Below are 27149 nucleotides of genomic sequence, written 5' to 3' on the forward strand. Positions count from 1 at the left end.
GCCTGCCCGAACAAGAAGGGGAGGCAGCCTCGGCAGAAGTCATGACAGTAGTCACACACAGCATGATGTTAAAGGATAAGCAATCCATAAACTCTGACATAATAAGCCAGTAGGTCCCAATCATAAGAATACAAAAACACAACCATTAAGCATTTCCCAATCGAAATGTACAACTATTACTTCCCATTGCAAATAAAAAAAATGTCATGTTTAGCGCACAAAGTAACCGGTGACCTACATTTTAAAGTGCAACTGACAGCGTTTTAAGTACGTTGCAGATATGAAACAAATAGACAATCATAACATCAGTAAAAAAATATAAAACTCCCAGTATATGCTACAAAACCAACTTTATAAGGTTTTAAAAGTATGTTATACACTGCTCAAAAAAATAAAGGGAACACTAAAATAACACATCCTAGATCTGAATGAATGAAATAATCTTATTAAATACTTTTTTCTTTACATAGTTGAATGTGCTGACAACAAAATCACACAAAAATTATCAATGGAAATCAAATTTATCAACCCATGGAGGTCTGGATTTGGAGTCACCCTCAAAATTTAAGTGGAAAACCACACTACAGGCTGATCCAACTTTGATGTCAAAATGAGGCTCAGTAGTGTGTGTGGCCTCCACGTGCCTGTATGACCTCCCTACAACGCCTGGGCATGCTCCTTAACTCCTGGACAGTCTGTGGTGCAACGTGGCGTTGGTGAATGGAGCGAGACATGATGTCCCAGATGTGCTCAATTGGATTCAGGTCTGGGAAACCGGCGGGCCAGTCCATAGCATCAATGCCTTCCTCTTGCAGGAACTGCTGACACACTCCAGCCACATGAGGTCTAGCATTGTCTTGCATTAGGAGGAACCCAGGGCCAACCGCACCAGCATATGATCTCACAAGGGGTCTGAGGATCTCATCTCGGTACCTAATGGCAGTCAGGCTACCTCTGGCGAGCACATGGAGGGCTGTGCGGCCCCCCAAAGAAATGCCACCCCACACCATGACTGACCCACCGCCAAACCGGTCATGCTGGAGGATGTTGCAGGCAGCAGAACGTTCTCCATGGCGTCTACAGACTCTGTCACGTCTGTCACATGTGCTCGGTGTGAACCTGCTTTCATCTGTGAAGAGCACAAGGTGCCAGTGGCGAATTTGCCAATCTTGGTGTTCTCTGGCAAATGCCAAAAGTCCTGCACGGTGTTGGGCTGTAAGCACAACCCCCACCTGTGGATGTCGGGCCCTCATACCACCCTCATGGAGTCTGTTTCTGACCGTTTGAGCAGACACATGCACATTTGTGGCCTGCTGGAGGTCATTTTGCAGGGCTCTGGCAGTGCTCCTCCTGCTCCTCCTTGCACAAAGGCGGAGGTAGCAGTCCTGCTGCTGGGTTGTTGCCCTCCTACGGCCTCCTCCACGTCTCCTGATGTACTGGCCTGTCTCCTGGTAGCGCCTCCATGCTCTGGACACTAAGCTGACAGACACAGCAAACCTTCTTGCCACAGCTCGCATTGATGTGCCATCCTGGATGAGCTGCACTACCTGAGCCACTTGTGTGGGTTGTAGACTCCGTCTCATGCTACCACTAGAGTGAAAGCACCGCCAGCATTCAAAAGTGACCAAAACATCAGCCAGGAAGCATAGGAACTGAGAAGTGTCTGTGGTCACCACCTGCAAAACCAGTCCTTTATTGGGGGTGTCTTGCTAATTGCCTATAATTTCCACCTGTTGTCTATTCCATTTGCACAACAGCATGTGAAATGTATTGTCAATCAGTGTTGCTTCCTAAGTGGACAGTTTGATTTCACAGAAGTGTGATTGACTTGGAGCGTGAGTTACATTGTGTTGTTTAAGTGTTCCCTTTATTTTTTTGAGCAGTGTATTTGACTCAACGTTCCATGACGTATACTAATGCATTGTTGGCAGAATAGATGGATGCAGTTCAATGCATGATTAATATAATTCACCAATACATTTCTTGGTAGTTGTAAATCACAGCTGGCCAGGTACATTGTTTGCTGCCTCCATTCGGGATGGACTGTTTCAGTTTCAATGACTCAATATTCTGGACAAAAACGGACGAATGTAAGTAAGGTTGGGAATGTCAATACAATCAAACTAGCAAGGGCAATGATCACAAGTCAGTCATAATGTGGCTAATAGGCTAGCTTATCTATTTATGTAGCAAGCTATAAACACAGAGCCTAACACTAGCTAGATAGCTAGCTGCTAGGAGGATGTCAGTTCTAGCCATTGGAGGAGTGGGTGAGTAACTTTTTCCCCTCATATCGTTTTTTGGTGGCTATACACAGCTAGAGATGCAGGTGTCATTTGGTTAGCTAGCAAAAACTTTTACGAATGTTATCCAGTTAGAATGTCTCTTGCGTTTGCAAATTCATTCTGACTATCTACTCCGATTTCAGAACACTCTCGTCTGAGTTTGCTAGACCGCAACACCCGCTGAATATGACCGGTGTCAGTAAATGTAGGCAAAAAAAGTAATAGTTAGTCAAGAACGCTCTAGATAACATGAAAACAGCCTAACCAGCTCTGCTACAGCGAGTAAAATGGTCAGAGTGAGGTGTTCTTTGTGTCTGGGAGTAGCTAGCTAGGAAGCTAGCCAACTTTAGCCAGTTAGCTTGGGTGCTTGTTTGGGACAAGCATGCATTGGAAGGCAAGCTGCAGAAGGACGAGGCTACAAATTCCCCAACGTTTATCAGTGCAATTTTGACGGCCAACTAGATGAACAAGTTTGAGAGGGTTTATTTAATGTTCCTTCGTTAGATTTTAGCTCATCTTGCTCTGGCTAGCATTAGTTGTTGATCTTGCTGTTGTTGATATGCATAACTGAGGGAGAGAGAGGCTCCCTTTTCATGGTTGTTTGATCAATAGGACCAAATGTAAGAGGACCCCCTTGGTGTTTACATTCACTATATATACAAATTAGTGTATTTGGCTATTTCAGCCACACCCGTTGCTGACAGGTGTATAAAATCGAGCACACAGCCATGCAATCTCCATAGACAAACATTGGCAGTAGAATGGCCTGTACTGAAGAGCTCAGTGACTTTCAACATTGCACCGTCATAGGATGCCACCTTTCCAACAAGTCAGTTCGTTACATTTCTGCCCTGCTAGAGTTGCCCCAGTCAACTGTAAGTGCAGTTATTGTGAAGTGGAAACGTCTAGGAGCAACAACGGCTCAGCCACGAAGTCGTAGGCCACACAAGCTAACAGAACGAGACCGCCGAGTGCTGAAGCGCGTAACGCGTAAAAATCATCTCTACTCGGTTGCAACACTACCAAGTTCCAAACTGCCTCTGGAAGCAACGTCAGCACAAGAACTGTTCATCGGGAGTTTCATGAAATGGGTTTCCATGGCTGAGCAGCCGCACACAAGCCTAAGATCACCATGTGCAATGCCAAGCGTCGGCTGGAGTGGTGGAAAGCTCGCCACCATTGTTCTCTGGAGTGATGAGTCACACTTCACCATCGGCAGTCTGACGGACGAATCTGGGTTTGGCGGATGCCAGGAGAACACTACCTGCCCGAATGCATAGTGCCGACTTTAAAGTTTGGTGGAGAAGGAGTAATAGTTTGGGGCTGTTTTTCATGGTTTGGTCCAAGCCCCTTAGTTCCAGTGAAGGGAAATCTTAACGCTACAGCATACAATGACATTCTAGATGATTCTGTGCTTTGTGGCAACGGTTTGTGGAAGGCCCTTTACTGTTTCAGCATAACAATGCCCTGTGCACAAAGCGAGGTCCATACAGAAATGGTTTGTCGAGATTGGTGTGGAAGAACTTGACTGGCCTTCACAGAGCCCTGACCTCAACCCCATCGAACACCTTTGGGATGAATTGGAACGGCGACTGCGAGCCAGGCCTAATCGCCCAACATCACTGCCCGACCTCACTAGTGCTCTTGTGGCTGAATGGAGCAAGTCCTCACAGCAATGTTCGAACATCTAGTGGAAAGCCTTCACAGGAAAGTGGAGGCTGTTATAGCAGCAAAGGGGGGACCAACTCCATATTTATGGCCATTATTTTGGAATGAGGTGTTCGATGAGCAGGTGTTAACATACTTTTGGTCTTGTAGTGTATTTGGTAGAAATCTATTCAGGTGTATTTTGTGGCTTTTGGCGAATATCGTTTAATGATCTAAAGTCGCGCTGTTGCAACTGCCTGTAAACGCACAGTCCAGTTCAAAGTGAATGATGGCAGGCCCTTGTGGCAAATGGCTTGTTTGTATAAAGGCCTACAGTAGCTCTGATTGACTATAGCGCACCGGTCTGTGTAGACTCCAGTTCTGGAAAATACAGTTGTTTTTATTCGGTTTTATATACTGCAGTGTCTATAATTGTCCAAACGCACTGCCGCTTTCCCACTCTATATTGCTATACAGTTTTCACAAATGCCTTAGCATACATAATTCCCAAACATTCTAAGAATTTATGAAAACATGAAAATGACCATGTCTATGTGGTCGCTTGTCAGATTTTTTTTGTTTTTTAAGTGTCATATTATTCCTGGGGGTGTATATGAACAGATTTTAATACGATTTCATGTTGCTAAAATGTTGTCAGTTCCACTTTAAATGCAACGGTGTTTCATACACATAAGTTATTTTCAAAGAGATGGATAACAACAGCAAGCGTGCTGCAATAAATAACACAGTTCCACTCCCCAGATGATGATCATTTGAAACTTAACTTCTTGTTGAAAGATATTCAAATTAGCAACATCATCCTCTTTGAGAACACCTGCTACAGCCGCTGCAAATTAGCCAACAACAAAAGCTAGCAAGCTAGACCGTGGGAAAACTACTGCTCGCTATTGCGCAGTGACCTGTTGGCCTTCAAGAAGGCAGAAGTTTCCATATGTTTTTGTAAAAACGGTACCCCCCATTAAGTCAAAATGTGATAGGTTGATTCCACTGTCACTCCAAAATTCTGCCCTAATACAGTTGAATGGCGGATGCCTTTATCTCACTTCTGATGGCCTAGCCAATGGCTGACTTAGCTAGATTGAACTCCCCAGAGACCAGCAAAGAAAAATCCTGATTGGATATTTTTTTCTCTTCAGTCTTAACCCTTTCCTTTCCAACAAAAACTGAAAATAATAAATCAGAACATACTGAAAGTAATAACATAATTCTAAGGATTATTATATTATTATAATAATTATGTTATAAATCCTTAGCCCTTCTCTGAAGGCGTAGAGGGCCCTTTGTTCCCCATTGTGTTTGTGTTAGTAATAATTTGTAAAGTGGCTCTATTTTCCCTCAGCATGCATTTTTTCACTATTCGTAATGTCTAAAGAATCCATATGTTGTTCTGAAATATGAACACAGAAATACTGGACATTTTGAACTGTTGTTGAAAAAACCTTGTGGATTCATATTGTGGATTCAGAGCTACCTATCTAATAGAACACAGAGGGATTTCTTTAATGGAATATTCTCTAATGTTGAACATGTAAAGTGTGGTGTACCGCAGGGAAGCTCTCTTTGCCCTCTACTCTTTTCTATTTTTTACTAATGCCACTGGCATTAAACAAAGCCTGTGTGACTATGTATGCTGATGATTCAACCCTATACACATCAGCAACCATAACTAGTGAAATCACTGCCACACTAAACAAATAGTTGCAGACAGTTTTAGATCAAACTAAGAGCATTGTATTTGGTACAAATCATCCCAAAGTTCTAGACCTCTGATAATGAATAATGAATCTGATAATGAATAATGTGGCTATTGAGAAAGTTGAGGAGACTAAATTACTTGGTGTTACCTTGGATTGTAAACTGTCATGGTCAAACCATATTGATTCAATGGTTGTAAAGATTGGTAGAAGTTTGTAAAGATTGGTAGAGGTCTGTCCGTGATAATGAGCTGCTCTGCTTTTTTGACACCACACTCCACAAAGCAAGTCCTACAGGATCTAGTTTTATCTTATCTTGTTTATTGCCCATTCATATGGTCAGGTGCTGCAAAGAAGGACCCAGAACAGAGTGGCACATCTTGCTCTTCACTGTAATCAGAGGGCTAATATCAATACTATGCATGCCAGTCTCTCTTCGCTGAAAGTAGAGGAGAGGACTGACTGCATCACTTCTTTTTATAAGGAACATTAATGTGTTGAAAACTCCAAATTGTTTGCATAGTCAATTTACACACAGTTCTGACACACACACTTACCCCACCAGACATGCCACCAGGGGTCTTTTCACAGTCATTAAATCCAGAACAAATTCAAGAAAACATACTTTATTATATGGAGCCATGATTGCATGGAACTCCCTTTCATCTCAGATTGCTCAAGTGAACAGCAAGCCTGGTTTAAAAAAACAGATAAAGCAACACCTCACGGCACAACGCCTCTCCCCTATTTGACTTAGATATTTTGTGTGTATGTACTGATATGTAGGCTATGTGGGACATTTTAAATGTATGTAGTGCTGTGCTTGTCTATTAATGTTCTGTATTATGTCATGTTTCATGTTTTGTGTGGACCCCAGGAAGAGTAGCTGCTGCTTTTGCAAAAGCTAATGGGGATCCTAATAAAATACAAAAATACCAAATACTATCTCTTTGTTGTTCCAGACAAAAAGAGAGATAGAGAGCAAGAGAGAGAGACACATAAACATAAACATGCACACACACGTACAGGTTGTAGAGACTGAGAGACAGTGGAGAGGGTGGAAATAAAGCTATCAGTCACCTGGTGGACTCTGACATCACAGCTGACCCCTTGCAGACAAGACCGGCCAAATGTGCAAGCATGAAAGTGTAGGTACACACACACGCTTGCACGCACTTACACACACACACACACACACTTGGGGCCAGTAATCAATGAGGGGTTTCTCCCTGCCTCTAACATGTCTGTTGTGTTCTCCCGCGCCTCCTGACTGTGGACTGTGTGTGTGTGTGGGTGGGTGGGTAGGTAGGGGTGTGAGTGTGACGCACAGGGAGTGTGTATGGGTGTGAGATAAAGAACATCCGTCACACAGAATGGCTCCCGGCATTCTTCTACCCGGTGAAGTAGAGATGGCCACTGAGCTCTGGAATGGAACCCTGTCCCTAAAGCTCATTGACAGGCTCTCTGGACACACACACACACACACACACTAGAGGAGGCTGGTGGGTGGCTTTAGGAGGATGGGCTCATTGTAATGGCTGGAATGGAATCAGTGGAATGGAGTCAAACATGGTTTCGATATGTTTGTTGAGTTTGAAACCGTTCCATTAATTACATTCCAGCCATTACAATGAGCCTGTCCTCTTATAGCTCCTCCCACCAGCCTCCTCTGACACACACACACACAAACACACACACACACAAATTAACGAAGACACACACAAACACACACACACACACACACAGACACACCTGAAAAAAAGACAAAATGTCCCGGAGTTGACATCCACGCAAAGCAGCACCCCTCACCTCATCTGCATCTCTCTCTCTCTCTCTCTCTCTCTCTCTCTCTCTCTCTCTCTCTCTCTCTCTCTCGCTCACTCAATCTCTGTCTCTCTCTCTCTCGCTCTCTCTCTTACTTCCTCCCCCCCTCCCTCCTCCCACCCATTGACTCCATATTGAGCCAATCTATGGTGCCTCTGTCTTTGAGTGGTAGATAGGTAAAGCAATGCTGACTTTGTTGACGGTGGAGGTTTTCTCCCTGGGTGCATGGCTGCAGAAGGCCTGTGTTTATGTCCTATCATCATTACCTCTGATAAGCCGCTGAGAGCCACATAATGGGAAATCATTTTCCCTGTTGTTTCCTTTCCCCCTTCCTTATCTTCCTTCTCCCAGAGCGCCTGTTAGGGCATCATGGTGGAACACATGGAGGATGAGTGGTGGTTGAAAGGAGGGATGCAAGGGAGGGAAGTTGGGGGGAGGGGTGAGAGAGGGGTTATTGTAGGGGAAGGGGAGGAGGGAAGATGGAGTTGGTAATGGGGTTTTGTGTAAGTAAGAGGACAAGGACAGGTTGGGAGTCAGGTTGGGTGGAGGAATGGGGAGAGGACAAGGACAGGTTGGGAGTCAGGTTGGGTGGAGGAATGGGGAGAGGACAAGGACAGGTTGGGAGTCAGGTTGGGTGGAGGAATGGGGGAGAGGACAAGGACAGGTTGGGAGTCAGGTTGGGTGGAGGAATGGGGAGAGGACAAGGACAGGTTGGGAGTCAGGTTGGGTGGAGGAATGGGGAGAGGACAAGGACAGGTTGGGAGTCAGGTTGGGTGGAGGAATGGGGAGAGGACAAGGACAGGTTGGGAGTCAGGTTGGGTGGAGGAATGGGGAGAGGACAAGGACAGGTTGGGAGTCAGGTTGGGTGGAGGAATGGGGAGAGGACAAGGACAGGTTAAATGTAAGAGATGATGAGGAAGGGATCCTCTGCACTGAGCACTGAGCACAAAACAAGACAGAGAGAAGGGCTGAAGATGAATCAAATAATCAAATATATCAATAAAAAAGGAAGTAGCCTAATTAAAAAATTACGACAGTGATCATACTGACCAGTGGCACATAGTGACATTGAAACACCAAACAACTCTAGCTCTAACTGCAAGCTTAAGCCTTGCTTTCATTTTGTTTTAACACAAGAGAATAGTCTCTACCCTGGTCCCAGATCTGTTAGTGCTGTCATGCCAACTTAGTGTGGCAGTGACCATAGGGGTTGGCAAGACAGCACAAACAGATCTGGAACCAGGCTAAAGAGTCTTGCCACTCATTCACTCAATCCCCCGCTCCCCTGACAGTTAATTCTCCTGTTTATACTGAGTTTTTGTGGAGAGGCTGTTGGTAGCTCCTCTCATTCCCTCTAGTCAATCTCTGATTCCCTCTACATTGAAAAGAGAGCCTATGAGGCATGTACTGTATACAGGAAGGCCTCAGTCAGACACAGCTAGCACTAGGTTTGCAGAATTCTGGTAACTTTACCAACATTTCTAGTTTTCCAAAAATCCTGGTTGGAGGATTCAAGATTTCCTGCTTGTTCCCTCCTAATTCCGTGAATCTTCCAACTGGGATTTCTGGAAAACCTGAGAATTTTGGTAAAGTTGCAAGAAATCTGCAACCCTAGCTAGCACGCTGACTGACTGATCTGACTAGCTGGCTGGAGGTCCTCTTAAGCAAGATGCTGCTTTGTAGACTGGCTAATATGGTGGCTAATATTGTGGGTTAAATGGTTCAATATAGATCCATGCAAACACAAAACAGGGAGTAATGTTGATCAATGATGTCTCCATCAGGGATGGGGTCAGTTCCAAATGCCCACAAACCACGGCCAATCTAGCCTGGAGAGAAATAAACGCAAAACACATTGTAAATGCCAACATCCTGCTGTAGTAACGGACACTGCCAACACCATTAGGCAGCATGTGAAAAACTTCATCTTAATCATATTTCAGTGCGCTTAACACACAATTAACCTGGTCTGATAATTAATGCCTATTGAGCAGACTGCTATTCTCTGTTGGCTAATGCTAATGCTATGGGATAACACAGCTAGTGTTTTGATGTGTGCTTCTTCCTCCTCTAACTGGGTCAATGGGAGCCATAAAGTTTGAGAGGGAAAAGAGAAGATAGGAAGAGGAAGATGTCAAGGGTGGGGTAGTGGAAGCCAAGTGCTAAGTTTTAGCCGCTAATGAAGTTAAAAACCCACTCCAACTCACAGAGGTGCACTGCTGGCTCCATTTCCTGAACGAGCGAGAGCGAGTGAGCTAAACCTGTGCTCAGAGCCAGCGATGATGACTTGTCCAAACCAGCACTTTTCAGCCATTAACGGAAGTTTTAAGTGTCTAAAGTTGACTTCACTTTAACTAATTGGAGCGATACTTCAAATGCTAATAACAGTCGATTTACATTCGGGACATTTTTAAAACAAGTTGTCACCATGGGGGAAATTAATGTAATTTCCTGGGCTGGAAAACCAGGGGCTGTAAAGCAACCATTGACATAAACATGTCATTGATGTTATATCAGCTTCATCCCCATGAGAAAATAGGAATTATTTATTTGTATTTTTGTATTATTATTATTATTTATTTTTTAGGGGGTAGATCACCTTTAATATTGCAGATAGATTGTAGCTTCCATCAATGTAATTGTCTGCATCACTTCCAATCCCCCATATATTTTTTGCAAATATATACAGTACCAGTCAAAAGTTTGGACACACCTAATCATTCAAGGGTTTATTTTTATTTTTACTATTTTCTACATTGTAGAATAATAGTGAAGACATCAACACTATGAAATAACACATATGGAATCATGTAGTAACCAAAAAAGTGTTAAACAAATCAAAATATATTTGAGATTCTTCAAAGTAGCCCCCCTTTGCATTGATGACAGCTTTGCACACTCTTGGCATTCTCTCAACCAGCTTCATGAGGTAGTCACCTGGAATGCATTTCAATTAACAGGTGTGCCTTGTTAAAAGTTCATTTGTAGAATTTCTTTACTCTTAATGTGTTTGAGCCAATCAGTTGTGTTGTGATAAGGTAGGGGTGGTATACAGAAGATAGCCCTATTTGGTAAAAGACCAAGTCCATATTATGGCAAGAACAGCTCAAATAAGCAAAGAGAAACGGCAGCCCATCATTACTTTAAGACATGAAGGTCAGTCAATCCAGAAAATATCAAGAACTTTGAATGTTTCTTCAAGTGCAGTCGCAAAAACCATCAAGTGCTATGATGAAACTGGCTCTCATGAGGACCGCCACAGGAAAGGAAGACACAGAGTTACCTCTGCTGCAGAGGATAAGTTCATTAGAGTTACCAGCCTCAGAAATTGCAGCCCAAATAAATGATTCACAGAGTTCAAGTAACAGACACATCTCAACATCAACTTTTCAGAGGAGACCGTGTGAATCAGGCCTTCATGGTCGAATTGTTGCAAAGAAACCACTTCTAAAGGATACCAATAAGAAGAAGAGACTTGCATTGGCCAAGAAACACAAGCAATGGACATTATATCGTTGGAAATGTGTCCTTTGGTCTGACAAGTCCAAATGTGCGATTTTTGGTACCAAACACTGTGTCTTTGTGAGACGCAGAGTAAGTGAACGTATGATCTCCGCATGTGTGGTTCACACCGTGAAGTATGGAGGAGGAGGTGTGATGGTGTGGGGGTGTTTTGTTCATGACACTGTCAATAATTTATTTAGAATTCAAGGCACACTTAACCAGCATGGCTACCACAGCATTCTGCAGCGAAACGCCATCCCATCTGGTTTGCCAGAGTGGGACTATCATTTGTTTTTCTACAGGACAATGACCCAACACGCCTCCAGGCTGTGTAAGGGCTATTTGACCAAGAAGGAGAGTGATGGAGTGCTGCATCAGATGACCTGGCCTCCACAATCCCCCGACCTCAACCCAATTGAGATGGTTTGGGGTGAGTTGAGAGTGAAGGAAATGCAGCCAACAAGTGCTCAGCATATGTGGGAACTCCTTCAAGACTATTGGTAAAACATTCCAGGTGAAGCTAGTTGAGAGAATGCCAATAGTGTGTAAACCTATCATCAAGGCAAAGGGTGGAAACTTTTTATTATTTAATATTTTTTGTGGGGTAGATCAGCTTTAATATTTCAGATAGATTGTAACTTCCATCAATGTAATTGTCTGCATCACTTCCAATCCCCCATGTTATATATATATATATATACAGTTGAAGTCGGAAGTTTACATACACCTTAGCCAAATATATTTAAACTCAGTTTTTCACAATTCCTGACATTTAATCCTAGTAAAAATTCCCTGCCTTAGGTCAGTTAGGATCACCACTTTATATTAAGAATGTGAAATGTCAGAATAATAGTAGAGAGAATTATTTATTTCAGCTTTTATTTCTTTCATCACATTCCCAGTGGGTCAGAAGTTTACATACACTGAATTAGTATTTGGTAGCATCGCCTTTAAATTGTTTAACTTGTGTCAAACGTTTCGCGTAGCCTTCCACAAGCTTCCCACAATAAGTTGGGTGAATTCTGGCCTATTCCTCCTGACAGAGCTGGTGTAACTGAGTCAGGTTTGTAGGCCTCCTTGCTCGCACACGCTTTTTCAGTTCTGCCCACAACTTTTCTATAGGATTGAGGTCAGGGCTTTGTGATGGCCACTCCAATACCTTGACTTTGTTGTGCCATTTTGACACAACTTTGGAAGTATGCTTGGGGTCATTGTCCATTTGGAAGACCCATTTGCGACCAAGCTTTAACTTCCTGACTGGTGTCTTGAGACTTTGCTTAAATATATCCACATAATTTTCCTTCCTCATGATGCCATCTATTTTGTGAAGTGCACCAGTCCCTCCTGCAGCAAAGCACCCCAACAGCGTGATGCTGCCACCCCCATGCTTCAAGGTTGGTATGGTGTTCTTCGGCTTGCAAGCAACCCCCTTTTTCCTCCAAACATAACGATGGTCATTATGGGCAAACAGTTCTATTTTTGTTTAATCAGACCTCAGGACATTTCTCCAAAAAGTACGATCTTTGACCCCATGTGCAGTTGCAAACTGTAGTCTGGCTTTTTTATGGCAGTTTTGGAGCAGTGTCTTCTTCCTTGCTGAGCGGCCTTTCAGGTTATGTCGATATAGGACTAGTTTTACTGTGGATATAGATACTTTTGTACCTGTTTCCTCCAGTATCCTCACAAGGTCCTTTGCTGTTGTTCTGGGATTGATTTGCACTTTTCGCACCAAAGTACGTTCATCTCTAGGAGACAGAACGCGTCTCATTCCTGAGCGGTATGATGGCTGCGTGGTCCCAAGGTGTTTATACTTGCGTACTATTATTTGTACAGGTGAACTTGGTACCTTCAGGCGTTTGGAAATTGCTCCCAAGGATGAACCAGACATTTTTTCTGAGGTCTTGGCTGATTTCTTTTGATTTTCCCATGATGTCAAGCAAAGAGGCACTGAGTTTGAAGGTAGGCCTTGAAATACAACCACAGGTACACCTCCAATTGACTCGAATTATGTCGATTAGCCTATCAGAAGTTTCTAAAGCCATGGCATCATTTTCTGAAATTTTCCAAGCTGTTTACAGGCACAGTCAACTTAGCGTATGTAAACGTCTGACCTACTGGAATTGTGATACAGTGAATTATAAGTGAAATAATCTGTCTGTAAACAATTGTTGGAAAAATTACTTGTGTCATGCACAAAGTAGATGTCCTAACCGACTTGCCAAAACTATAGTTTGTTAATAAGAAATTTGTGGAGTGGTTGAAAAACAAGTTTTAATGACTCCAACATAAGTATATGTAAACTTCCGACTTCAACTGTACATATATACAGTGGGGAGAACAAGTATTTGATACACTGCCGATTTTGCAGGTTTTCCTACTTACAAAGCATGTAGAGGTCTGTAATTTTTATCATAGGTACACTTCAACTGTGAGAGATGGAATCTAAATCCAGAAAATCACATTGTATGATTTTTAAGTAATTCATTTGCATTTTGCATGACATAAGTATACAGAGACTCTTGCTGCTCTAGTAGGTCTCTGACCACATTTATCTTTCTGTTTTGGCTGCATATAGGCAACTTACAGCAGGCCCATAAAACAGATAGGGACTTCTCTTTGGTGTTTGGGTCGCTCAGGTGGGTGTCTAGGGTATAGGGTGGGGACTGTTCCATCATGATAGGACAATAAAAACATTAATGAGATGTATACTTTATTTTAAAATGTATATCCCTCATCTGCACAAAATTGAAAGCTCTCTCTCACAACCCCTGCTCACAGATACATATTGGTTCTGGGATATGCAACCATTTCCTTTCTCACTCACTTAACACCTCACTTTTCCAAACAAAAAAACACATGCCACACCTTCCATCACAATACATCCACACATACCAACATACTGTGCCTTCTATGTCTTCTGTTTGCTGTGTTTTTATCTCCACCATGTTGATTGAGTACTTTTGTGTTCCAAATAGTTATATTTGAAGATGTATTATTTTGCTAGTTATCCTTTCTTCTAATGCGGTCTTATCCATTTATAAAATACTATAAATGGAAAATTGAATACTAATTATTTTACATCATTCCCTACCTTGAAAGGTACAGTGTAGTTATACTATATTTTATTTAACAATTGTTTTATTTTATTGCTTTTATATCTATATATTTTTATTATTATTACAATCCCTACCATGGCTAGTATTGGGTGTTCCATTATTCGACTCCTCTATGAGAACTTTGTAATTTTTAGAATAGCCATGGAGTAGTCTTTGTGTCTTTGAACATTTGGTTGTCAATATACAGTTTATCGACTACGAGAGCTACACGCTTCCCTTTTAATCTATTCTCCTTGAAGAATGGGTACAGAACTTTGCACCGTACTGCAATCTCCCTCGGGAACTTATCATTCATGCCAATTTTCTTGCCAGCAAGTCTTTTACCCAGGCTTTTAACCATTACTTTATCCTTAAAGAAAGCACATTTGGCAACGATCGGACGCTCATATCTCTGTCCTCTTTGTCCAAAATGGTGTACACGTTCGAGTTGGATTTTATCGACAGCATCGAGTGGGATTTGAAGCGCTGTAAGAAATAATTCCTTCACTACATTTTCGGGAACTTCTCCTTCTCTTTCTTGGATACCCAGGTACTAGATTTTCTCTCATAGATCTAGTCTGTATGTCTAGTAAGGCTTCTCTCAGAAATATGTTCTCCTTTTTAAGTTCATTAACATCCGTTTCTATCTTAGTGACTGTCCCTTTTAGCTTTTTTATTTCGTTCTCCATTATCGCAGCTTTTTCGTCACTCATTTCAAGGCACCTTTACATCCTTACTGACTAATTTAAGGAAGCCCAGTTTGTCATTTATCGACTTTAACAGATCGCTTTCCACACTTACCAGTCCCAGTAAAGCATAAATAATTTCTATCCGTCAAGGAGTCGCGTTTTCTTTTGGAAATTGATTCTCCTCGTTTTACCTCCGTCATGTTTGAGTGTTGCTTGTTTTCATAATATTTGTTGATACATTTCTCTAGCCTTATGATTTGTTTTATTATCCAGATTGAATGTTATTACCCACGAGAATATGAAGTGCTAATATTTAGTCTAACTTACTTGAATGTTAAATTTTTATCTTGAGGCGATTTGCACCGCTGTGTTCAGTACGCCATCTTGTCGTCTCAGGGACCGCACAGGCAGAAAAGAGCCATTGACTGTCATAATAAAGAAGAATGGATCAGCATGCAGTGGGTTGTACCACTAATAATTGCATGGGGGAATTATATTTAATAGCAGGGATTGTGTACAAGTTTGCATGGAAAGCCTATAACAGCTCCACTGGGGTGTAAGCCCCTTTTATAAACATATTGTAGCGATTGGCAGGGCAGGGAACCGAACCTGTGGTCGCTAGTGTGAAAGGCAAACACCCTACACATCGCGCCAATAAGGTTAACCCACTTTGTGGGAATTGTAATGTGATTCATATAGTGAGGAGCGCCACACTGCACTCTCCAAACGGGAAGGCACGTCCCCGGTGCTTCGAATAACCTCAGCCCCCTCACACGTCCGGGCCGTGCGTTCCGATGGCCACCATAACACTTCTGTTAACAATGTAGCGAATGGCGGGGTAGGGAAGCGAACACGGGTTGCTGGTATGAAAGACGAACAACCTTCACATCGCGCCAAAAGGATTAACACACTTGGTGGGAGTTGTAAAGTGACTCATATAGCCAACTAGCTCTCACAGTCTCACTTCAGAATTAGACATTCATCCATGTTCCTCAAACATCACATTTAAAAAAATGTCAAACTTCAAATGTAGAAATGTTTAAAGATAAGTTTGGGCATAAACTCCGAATTGTTAAGGTAAGAGTTAAGGTTTGGGATAGGCTTATCAAAAACTACTTTCACTGGATTTGAACTTGCAACCTTTGGAATCAGAGGCAGATGCTTACGCCCATCCGCCATCCCCGTCGACAACTAAAACCTACTTGAAGGTAACAGCGCTCACTGTTGACCCTAGGGGCCGGTTTTCACGTTATCTCCCAACGTCCTCAGACATGGATGGACGTCGAATACTGACTTGTATCAAGGGTGACCTGGCTACATACAGCTAGGATCACTACAATATGTACCGACGATAGGCTAATTCCATGTAAATCATATAGCCTAATACACTATGCTTACTACAAGCCAGCTGAGGATTCTTATTAGAATATAATATAAATAGAATACAAAATTATTGTCGATTGGTTAGAACAGAAATGTGTCTCCTACCTTTCCCAACACTCCCAGATATACACACACGTTGAGAGGCACAGGGTCAGCAACAGTGCAGCACCCCTGGATGGAGAGCAATTGTGGGGGGTTAAGTGCCTTGCTCAGGGGCACAACAGCAGGAGATGGTACATGGGATCAGGGACCAGCAGCTTTCTAGCTGCCATTTCAGTTCCATTCCCATCAACATCAGTTCCATTCCCATCAACATTGTTCTTATCTGCAGCGACCTGTAAACCTAGCAAAACCTAGCAAACTCATCAAGAGGTTTGGATCTCTTGGCGTAGTGGGTAAAGGGTTGGGTTGACAGTCGTTTGACTCGGGTTTGAGTCCCAATTGAGGCCACCCCCTGAATTAATTGCCGTCATTTCTAATACACCTGATCCCATATGAGTAGAGGTGAGCAGACTCGGTTTGAGATTTAGAACCCTAATAATGGGATTTTTATTCAGTCTAGGCTGTTATTTACCCATATAGCTTACAATAATAATCTGCTTTAAACAAAACAACCAATCATTCTCGCAAATCTGTGACTTCAATGGCCGCAAATAAGATATTACAGTGTATGGGTATTACAATGTTATTTCCATGCAATATAGAGTCCGACTATCATAACGCACCAAATAGATACATAAAAACTGATGAGCTGTGCTACAACTCTGGGTTTATGAATGAAGCACGATCCAGCTAACACAGAACGTTCCCGTAACGCTCCCTAAAGGTTTCCTTTGGTTGAAGAAAACATTTTCCCTGACTGTTCTTGGAACAATAATGTGTTAGCTGGGAAAAGTTTTGACAGCAGAATAAATCCCCTCTTGGATTCACCCCAGCCTGAAATGATGTCATAGGAGGTTAAACGTCCATTTTGATGAGCCACTCTTCAAAGAGATTTGTCAGGCAGCCATGGCAGCCATTGTTGCTCCCTCTGTCATTAGCCCAGGAAAAGATGAAAGCACTTCCATGAGACCCTGACATCCTGTCCTGTGGCAGTATCTCTCACTATCTCTCTGATCTCAGCAAAGATACATATCTGTTCAAGTGTCCAGACCAGCCTAGACAGAGAGAGAGCGGGAGAGAAAGAGAGAGAGTGTGTGTGTGTGTGTGTGTGTGTGTGCTTGAGTGTGTTTTGTGTGTGTGCCACACACATACAGTCTGACAGCCCTCAGCGGTGGCTTGGCAGACATCCTCACAGCAGCACAGTATGATGTCGTGTCGGGAAAAATGCTAACCAGGAATAGATGCTAAACGGATGATCAAGAAACGTCTCACTGCCTTTTAACGTTCTCATCAAAATGTCTCTTTAACCTCAAGACAACATCATCTAACACTATGGCCACTCAATCCCAGTCCTAAAGGGATTCAATGTCTACTGTGCTTCATATCTACTTACACTGAGTATACAAAACATTTAGAACACCTGCTCTTTTGTGACATAGACTGACCTTGTGAATCCAGGTGAAAGCTATGATCCCTTATTGATATCACTTGTTAAATCCACTTCAATCAGTGTAGATGAAGGGGCGAGAGAGGTTAAAGAAGGATTTTTAAGCCTTGAGACAATTGAGACATGGATTGTGTATGTGTGCCATTCAGAGGGTGAATGGGCAAGACAAAAGATTGATGTGCCTTTGAACAGGGTATGGTAGTAGGTGCCATGTGCACCAGTTTGTGTCAATAACTGCAACGCTGCTGGGTTTTTCACGCTCAACAGTTTCCTGTGTGTATCAAGTATGGTCCACCACCCAAAGGACATCCAGCCAATTTGACACATCTGTGGGAAGCATTGGAGTCTCTCTCCCTGTCTGTCTTAAGGCCTGTTTAGAGATGAGAGAGAGGGACACAGCAGGGAGCTAGCTGTATGCTCTGTCGTCTCCCACACCAGGTTTGAATTCACTAGGAACCAATTGGGCTGAAACCGGGAGGTACCTAGCTGAATTGTCCAATAAGACATGTTTTTTTTCGGTTTCCATTATAAAACGTTTTGCTATGGGGCAAAACGTTTTATTACGGTGTGCACTAATGAATAAGACCCTGGGTTCCATTCAAATTGCTTAGAAGTGCATCCCTCCCTCCCCCCTTCCTTGTACAAATCACTGATTAAACATGGCATTTGCCAGTCCACTCATTTCTAATCAATGATTACTTTAGTAGTAGTGGAAAGTTTAATTGGTTCCTCGTACCCATGGACTGAATTAGTCTGATTATCCCAGACTCCTTGCTCCGGCCAAATGCAACGCCACGCTCACGGACATTAGTTTCTTCTCCACAATTAATCTGGATCTGAGTACCTCCCCGACCCTTCACTGAATGTGAATAAATTCTGGGCTGTCTGATTGGTCCAGAAACCGATGGGTTGGGCCAGAGCCAGAACATGTGGGTAAAGAGGCGGTTTGAAAATTCATCATTGGCTTTGAGACTCTGATTGGTTAGAGACGATCCAATCACTGATGCCTTTGTTTTGTACAATGCCCCTCATCACCACAAACAACTTCAATGATGGCAGTCACGTGTATGCGTGTGTGTGTGTGTGTGTGTGTGTGTGTGTGTGTGTGTGTGTGTGTGCACTAATCCACATATGTTTGATTAATGCCAAAGCTGAAACATCATTGGCTCATACTAAATGTATTTCAGAATTATACATTTGCTAACAATTTGCTCTCTTTCTGTGTCTCCCTCCCCGTCCTTCATCCCTCTCTCCCTCAAAGCCACAGAGATTTGAAGCCAGAGAACCTGTTGTTAGATGAGAAGAACAACATCAGGATAGCAGACTTTGGCATGGCCTCTCTACAGGTCGGGGACAGTCTGCTGGAGACCAGCTGTGGGTGAGTACAGAATTAAGAGTTAGTACAGGAGTACAAGTACAGAGCATCACAGGAGTCTAAAACAATTAAAAACAAAAATACAGTTGACAGTGCATGTCAGAGAAAAAACTAAGCCATGATGTCGAAGGAATTGTCCGTAGAGCTCTGAGACAGAATTGTGTCGAGGCACAGATCTGGGGAAGGGTACTAAAAAATGTCTGCAGCATTGAAGGTCCCCAAGAACACAGTGGCCTCCATCATTCTTAAATGGAAGAAGTTTGGAACCACCAATAATCTTCCTAGAGATGACCGCCCGGCCAAACTGAGCAATCGGGGGAGAAGGGCCTTGGTAAGGGAGGTGATCAAGAACCCGATGGTCACTCTGACAGAGCTACAGAGTTCCTCTGTGGAGATGGAAGAACCTTCCAGAAGGACAACCATCTCTGCAGCACTCCACCAATCAGGCCTTTATGATAGAGTGGCCAGACAGAAGCTACTCCTCAGTAAAAGGCACATGACAGCCTGCTTGGAGTTTGCCAAAAAGCACCTGAATGACTCTCAGACCATGAGAAACAAGATTCTCTGGTCTGATGAAATTAAGATTGAACTCTTTGGCCTGAATGCCAAGCGTCACGTCTGGAGGAATCCAGGCACCTCTCATCACCTGGCCAATACCAACCCTACCATCCCTACGGTGAAGCATTGGGGTGGCAGCATCATGCTGTGGGGATGTTTTTCAGCGACAGGGACTGGGAGACTAGTCAAGATCGAGGCAAAGATGAACGAAGCAATGTACAGAGAGATCCTTGATGAAAACCTGCTCCATAGTGCTCAGGAAGGTTCACATTCCAATAGGACAACGACCCTCAGCACACAGCCAATAGAATGCATGAGTCATCTCTGAATGTCCTTGAGTGGCCCAGCCAGAGCCCGGACTTGAACCCAATTGAACATCTCTGGAGAGACCTGAAAATAGCTGTGCAGCGACACTCCCCGTCCAACCTGACAGACATTGAGAGGATCTGCAGAGAAGAATTGGAGAAACTCCCAAATACAGGTGTGCCAAGCTTGTAGCGTCCTACCCAAGAAGACTCGAGGCTGTAATTGCTGCCAAAAATGTATCAACAAAGTATTGATTAAAGGGTCTGAATGCTTATGTAAATGTAACATTTCAGTTTTTATTTTATTTTATACATTTATTTTGTCATTATGGGGTATTGTGTATAGATTGATGAGGAAAAAAAGCTATTCAATCCATTTTAGAATAAGGCTGTAATGTAACAAAATGTGGAAAAAGTGAAGGGGTCTGAATACTTTCCGAATGCACTGTAGTTCTGTGCTGTGAGTGTCACTGAGTAGGCTGATACCCCATTTCATGGGTGCACAGTCTCTAGCTTAGGCTGTACAATGTACCCAATGCAATGTTAAAGTCTATTACATCCACAGTGTAATTTCAACAGATATTTTATTTTTTGGTGTAAAATTAACAAATTATTGTATTTTCTTGAATTTATATAACAACATCCCGACCTTGTTTATCATTAGTCCAAATATGGCATGATTCCACTATTTGTATCCGTTTGAATCACTTTCAGTGGGGGACTTTTATTTTGAAGGCAACCCGCAAATTCCACTTATGGCTAATCCTTATTGTAGCTAGCATCACATAGGTATGCACAGCAGAGTTGTTGACAAATATCCAACACATGGCAGAGTTGTTAGTTTGGCACTGTTAATCAGCACACATTTTGATTAAAATGTGAAGACGACAGGAACAGAAGCGCACCGGAATGTATTTTGGATATGAGAAACTGGGGAGTTTTCTGATCCAAGCAAGTATGGATTTGCACACTGCGGTCAGTGCCCAACAGAGCCAGAGGCACTGTTTGTTTACATTTATACAGCGGGTGGGTCTTATCCTGAATGCTTATCGTTTAAAACCGCATTACAGACGGTTTCTATTCCTCAAGTTACCACCGGCTATATCTATGACGTGAAAATTAGTATTTGCTCTGTTCCATCTGACCGCGCAATCCACTGTCTCATCAGCCCAGTCAGGCAACTTATAAACTTGCATAAAAAAGCATCTAGACATTATCTAACAAAAAATGTTGACTAACATTTAGTTTTCAACAGTGGAGATTTGTATAAACCTTGCCTGTTTCTCCGACATTTGCAACATTGTTTCAATATTCAAATTCGATCTCCAGATGTCCCATAGTAATGAACGTGATGAGACAGACAGGCGGCTTTTCTCAGCCAACCGAAGTCATGAATCAGCATAATTTTTATGTATAAAATACAAAAACTATCAATAGAAAACAGGTAAAACGAAACAAAGTGCAGCTAGTTTGCTGTCTTTCCAGCTTCAGTTTGAAGTGATTGTGCTAGCTGTATTGTTGGCTAGCTCCTCTGAACAAGTGTCCCGACGAGAGAGCACATTTTCTACGCCAGGCGAAATCACGCAACATTAGCTCATTGTTATGGATGTATCCAGTGCTAGCTGCATCGCAGTGCTAGCTGTGCCACTAGAGATCCTGGTTCGAATCCAGGCTCTGTCGTAGCCGGCCGCGACCGGGAGACCCATGGGGCGGTTCACAATTGGCCCAGCGTCGTCCAGGGTATGGGAGGGAATGGCCGGCAGGGATGTAGCTCAGTTGGTAGAGCATGGCGTTTGCAACGCCAGGGTTGTGGGTTCGATTCCCAAGGGGGGCCAGTATGAAAAAATTAAAAAAAATAAAATGTATGTATGCACTCACTAACTGTAAGTCACTCTGGATAAGAGCGTCTGCTAAATGACTAAAATGTAAATGTAAAATGTAAATGTCACTAGAAAACAGCTTAAACAAACGCAAATGCAGCTACTTTGCTGTTATTCTGGCTGCACTGTTTGACGTGACTGTAAATTAGTCGTAGTTGGCTAGCTAGCAAGCAAAGGATAAGAACGTTGCCAGCAAGTATGGCAATGGAACATTTAGAACGAACGACTGGGTTGCGTCCATAGATACAGAACAAAAACACTGAATGACTTCGTCTCAGGCCTAACAACACCCGTGCCAATATATCCTCCAAACACCGGCTTCTCAGGCATTATCACTTAAGTAACGTTAGTTAGCAGTTTGAGTCGTGTCCTGTCTGACAGTGAAATGTGGTTAGCTCTTACCGTAGCTTGGACTGTGGAGTAGCTAGCTAGCTAGTGTTGCAAAAGCCCATTGCATGCATTGTAAGGTAGCAGCATGACAATTTGCCCAAAGTCTGGTGTTGTTTTTGAACTGATGTACGTTAGCTAGCTAGCTAGCTATTTGACTTTGGGAAAACAAACTAACGTTAGCTAACAGCAGCTGGGTTGTTGCCGAGCAACCGAGTTGCTGACCCAGTTAGATAGAAATCTGAGATTTGGCTAAAAAGATGTTAGCATTGTCAGAAATTTTACAAAAAGGTAGCACATCATTGGTTATTAATGGACAGAAATGTGCACGTGAGATGTGCACTAAAACCGCTGGGCCTTGATGGACCCCCCTCCCTTAAAGCTAAAGAGCAGTCTTTCTGACTGCAACATTCTAATGGTGTAATTAATATATTTCATATATCCTATAGCAAATAATAATTTGGTTTTGTTTATGAAGGTCTTGGGTAACATTAGAATACCATTTGTATTTCATTTCAAGTAACACAATAGCATTTTCATTAGTTTATGTTGCTGTAGGCTATTATGTAAAAAAAAATGAAAATAAAAAAAAGGCTAAATACAAGTGTTCAATACATTCGTGGAGTGCTTTTGTTACAACTATGAAACAGAATGTCACGCCCTGGCTCTGGGGACGCTTTTATGTTGAGCCAGGGTGTGAGTTTTCTTTGTTTGTTCTAGTTTTGTATTTCTATGTTGGCCAGGGTGGCTCCCAATCGGAGACGGCTGTAGCTCGTTGTCTCTGATTGGGAGCCATACTTAGGTAGCCGTTTGGCATTGTTTTATGTGGGATAATGTTCCAGTGTAGGTTTGTGTTTGAACCGAGGACGTCACGTATCGATTTGTTGTTTTTGTTCGGGTGATTATTCTAATAAATAAAAGTATGTTCGCCTTCTACGCTGCGCCTTGGTCCTCTGTATCCGACGATCGTGACAGAAGATCCCACCAAGACTGGACCAAGCAGCGTGTCCAGGAGCCAACGCCAGAGGTATCGCTAGCGGATATCCACCTCGACTGGGTCAAGCCGCGGGGGAGGAGAGAGGCTGGACTTGGAAGCAGAGGAGCGAAAGTCTGGCGAGAGCTATTTTAATTAAATTTTTAGGGGGTGGCTCACGCCGTGGACGACGGGGCAGCAGGAGGCCGCCAGGTTATGGGAGTCACTGGTCACCAGGGGGAAGGAGGATGTAGAGGCACGGCGAGAGGTACTGGGGTGTGTTGCCAGTCCGGTCCGGCACGTTCCTGATCTCCGCGTAGGGCCAGTGGTGTATGTTCCCAGTACGGTCCGGCTTGTTCCTGTCCCTCGCACCGAGCCTGTGGTGCGCGTCGCCAGCCCGGTCCGGCCTGTTCCTGCCCCTCGCACCAAACCAGTGGTGCGCTTCGTCAGCCCGGTCCGGCCCGTTCCTGCTCCCCGCACCAAGTCAGTGGTGCGCTTCGTCAGCCCGGTCCGGCCCGTACCTGCTCCCCGCACCAAGTCAGTGGTGCGCTTCATCAGCCCGGTCCGGCTCGTTCCTGCTCCCCGCACCAAGTCAGTGGTGCGCTTCGTCACCCCGGTCCGGCCCGTTCCTGCTCCCCGCACCAAGCCAGTGGTGCGCGTCGTCAGCCCGGTCCGGCCCGCCCCTGCTCCCCGCACCAAGTCAGTGGTGCGCTTCGTCAGCCCGGTCCGGCCCGTTCCTGCTCCCCACACCAAGCCAGTGGTGTGCGTCGTCAGTCCGGCACAGCCCGTGCCTGTTCCACCGGTGCCTGGTCCGGCACCGGTCAGCTGCTCCACGCCGGAGCTAGAGCAATCCGCTCCACCAGTGTTCAGTCCAGCTCCGGCCAGCAGGGCCAGACTGGACCAGGGGTACTTTGGGGGGTTAGAGAGGGAGTGGGGATCATGCCCGGAGCCGGATCCGCCGCCAAGGCGGAGTGCCCACCCGGTCCCTCCCCTGTGGTGTTTGGTTGGCGCGGTCGGAGTCCGCGCCTTTGGGGGGGGGATACTGTCACGCCCTGGCTCTGAGGACGCTTGTATGTTGAGCCAGGGTGTGAGTTTTCTTTGTTTGTTCTAGTTTTGTATTTCTATGTTGGCCAGGGTGGCTCCCAATCGGAGACGGCTGTAGCTCGTTGTCTCTGATTGGGAGCCATACTTAGGTGGCCGTTTGGCATTGTTTTATGTGGGATCTTGTTCCAGTGTAGGTTTGTGTTTGAACCGAGGACGTCACGTATCGATTTGTTGTTTTTGTTCGGGTGATTATTCTAATAAATAAAAGTATGTTCGCCTTCCACGCTGCGCATTGGTCCTCTGTATCCGACGATCGTGACACAGAAAGCATGTGTTGGAACATGGTAACAGATTATTTGTATAAAGACAAAATTAAAACCAAAAATACCCCAACCACCAAGACACACAGTCAAAAGAAGCGTGGTCAAATGATGAAAATGTCAGTAGCCTAAACATCATTATAAGCGCCAAGTGGCCTTGATAAATAGTGAAACTCGGCACAAAAGCAATAAAGACATTATAATGATATGACAGCAGTAAAAGAAAAAGTCAATTATTGTCAGCTCGTGCTTGTGTGCATCTTCACACAATGGCATCAGTTGAATTTTATTTAGCTATTATACTTTGTCGTAACAGTTGACACAATGTTTGTAACTTTCAGTTGCTTTACTCACTTTGACATACCTTTGTTTGGTTGTAGTGCATAATAGTCTCCGGTTTTCTCTTTGTGTCCTGTTGTCTTGTCATTCTTCAGCACTGTTGTACCACAATGGCTGTGCAGCTGCCTTAGTTTGCGTAGATGGAGGGAGCTCCCATCTCACTTTGTTCATGGTGCCGGCCAGACTTGTTTTATTTGCAAGCAACTTGTTCGCCAATGACAGTGAAGTGAAGAAATTGTCCATGGTGACATTGCTCCACTTGCCAACGTAAGGTTCCACAAGCCTCATCACCACATTCTCCGACACTCACGCCTGTTGCCCGATGTGGATATTTTCCCAGATATTGAAAGCCATTCAGTAATACGCACACTCTCACTGTGTAGCCTACTGCAAGTAGGCCAAAGTAGACTGATAAGACTGCTTTGACTCTGTGAACTAACATAGGGTAAATACCATTTTAAGATTAGGCTTGTAATTAAAATGGATCAATACAATAGAATGGCCCGCCTGTTCTTCATTCACAATTGGTGATTACATAATTATGCATTGTTCGCTTCCCCTCGCTTATCAACTCACCCATTCTCCCCCATCATACTTTACTTCATTTATTTCATCTGTTGTAATATGTGTGAAATTAGTTTTGGTATAGTTTAGATTCAGTTCTAAGGCAATTGTCAGGGTGATTATCAGCTGGGCACTGCACTTTCAACTGTCTGAAGAAGGAGCGGAGTAGGCCCTACTGTTGGAAGAAGGAAGGGCAACGGGGTAAAACCATTTTAAAAAATGACATGCCTTCCGAAAACTGGTTATAAATCCAGTTCTGTTTGTGATATTAAGAGTCTGACAATGGCGGTGTGTTACATAGACTTATTTAGGAAAAGTAAAGGACGGAGGGGGGAATGAGTTAAAAAATGTAATAAAATAAAATATATAATGAGCAGTCAAAATGACTGCTTTAGTGGTTCTAGTGTTAAGTCCAATGCTCACTTTATAGATAATCTGACGTCTAGAATTTGAGCTAGGTGGGCGCAGACAATACTCTGAAAAATCAATTGCTAATGACCCTGTTAGAATCCAGTATGTGGTTCTCTGTAATAATAATATATTTAACACTTAGCTGGGGAGTTCATATAGATATTTAATAGGTACCATGGTTCGTTATAACAAAAGGACAGTGCTTTGCCTCTTGCCATTCCGAACTACTGAACAAAGAAACCCTCTCATTTATATACCCTCTATTACACGTTTCTTCAACCACATCTGGTAACCATCAGTGGGCACTCCCTTGTCTGATGTTATTCCCTTGTACTTTTTGAAGGAGTCAGGCGCAGGACGGTAAATAACCAAATACAGAGTTTATTCCGTATGTACACAGTTACGCTGGATAGCGTCAACAAAATACAGGGACACAGGGAACAATATCCCCTGAAATACAAGGTACGGATAGCTCAACCGAGCTACAATCAACTCACAAATAACAAGGGGGGCAGAGGGAACACTTATACATGTACTAATGAGGGGATATGAACCAGGTGTGTGTAATTGACAAGACAGGACAAATGGAATTATGAGATATGGAGCGGCAGTGGCTAGTAGGCCAGTGACGATGAACGCAGAGGCAGCTTCGGAGGAAGTCGTGACAAAAGGTATCAATTCTCAGTCATCTATCTTATGCCCTATCAAACCTCTCAGACCGTCTATGGACTCAGTCTGAGTAAAAGATAGACACATGAATAACTATTATATACTGCTCAAAAAAATAAAGGGAACACTTAAACAACACAATGTAACTCCAAGTCAATCACACTTCTGTGAAATCAAACTGTCCACTTAGGACGCAACACTGATTGACAATACATTTCACATGCTGTTGTGCAAATGGAATAGACAACAGGTGGAAATTATAGGCAATTAGCAAGACACCCCCAATAAAGGACTGGTTTTGCAGGTGGTGACCACAGACCACTTCTCAGTTCCTATGCTTCCTGGCTGATGTTTTGGTCACTTCTGAATGCTGGCGGTGCTTTCACTCTAGTGGTAGCATGAGACGGAGTCTACAACCCACACAAGTGGCTCAGGTAGTGCAGCTCATCCAGGATGGCACATCAATGCGAGCTGTGGCAAGAAGGTTTGCTGTGTCTGTCAGCGTAGTGTCCAGAGCATGAAGGCGCTACCAGGAGACAGGCCAGTGCATCAGGAGACGTGGAGGAGGCCATAGGAGGGCAACAACCCAGCAGCAGGACTGCTACCTCCGCCTTTGTGCAAGGAGGAGCAGGA

The 27149-nt window shown here is 43.7% G+C and overlaps 1 protein-coding gene across 1 annotated transcript in view; it reads left to right on the plus strand.

Moving 5' to 3' along the window:
- The window catches only part of brsk2a (BR serine/threonine kinase 2a), a 616067-nt gene that overhangs the window by 426848 nt on the left and 162070 nt on the right, over positions 1 to 27149 (plus strand). The window contains exon 5 of the mRNA XM_045227105.1: positions 18953 to 19069. Within this exon, the coding sequence (XP_045083040.1) occupies positions 18953 to 19069 (117 nt within the window). The remainder of the gene's footprint in view (positions 1 to 18952; positions 19070 to 27149) is intronic.

Source organism: Coregonus clupeaformis, chromosome 19 (genome assembly GCF_020615455.1).
Source record: "Coregonus clupeaformis isolate EN_2021a chromosome 19, ASM2061545v1, whole genome shotgun sequence".
Lineage (NCBI taxonomy): Eukaryota > Metazoa > Chordata > Actinopteri > Salmoniformes > Salmonidae > Coregonus > Coregonus clupeaformis.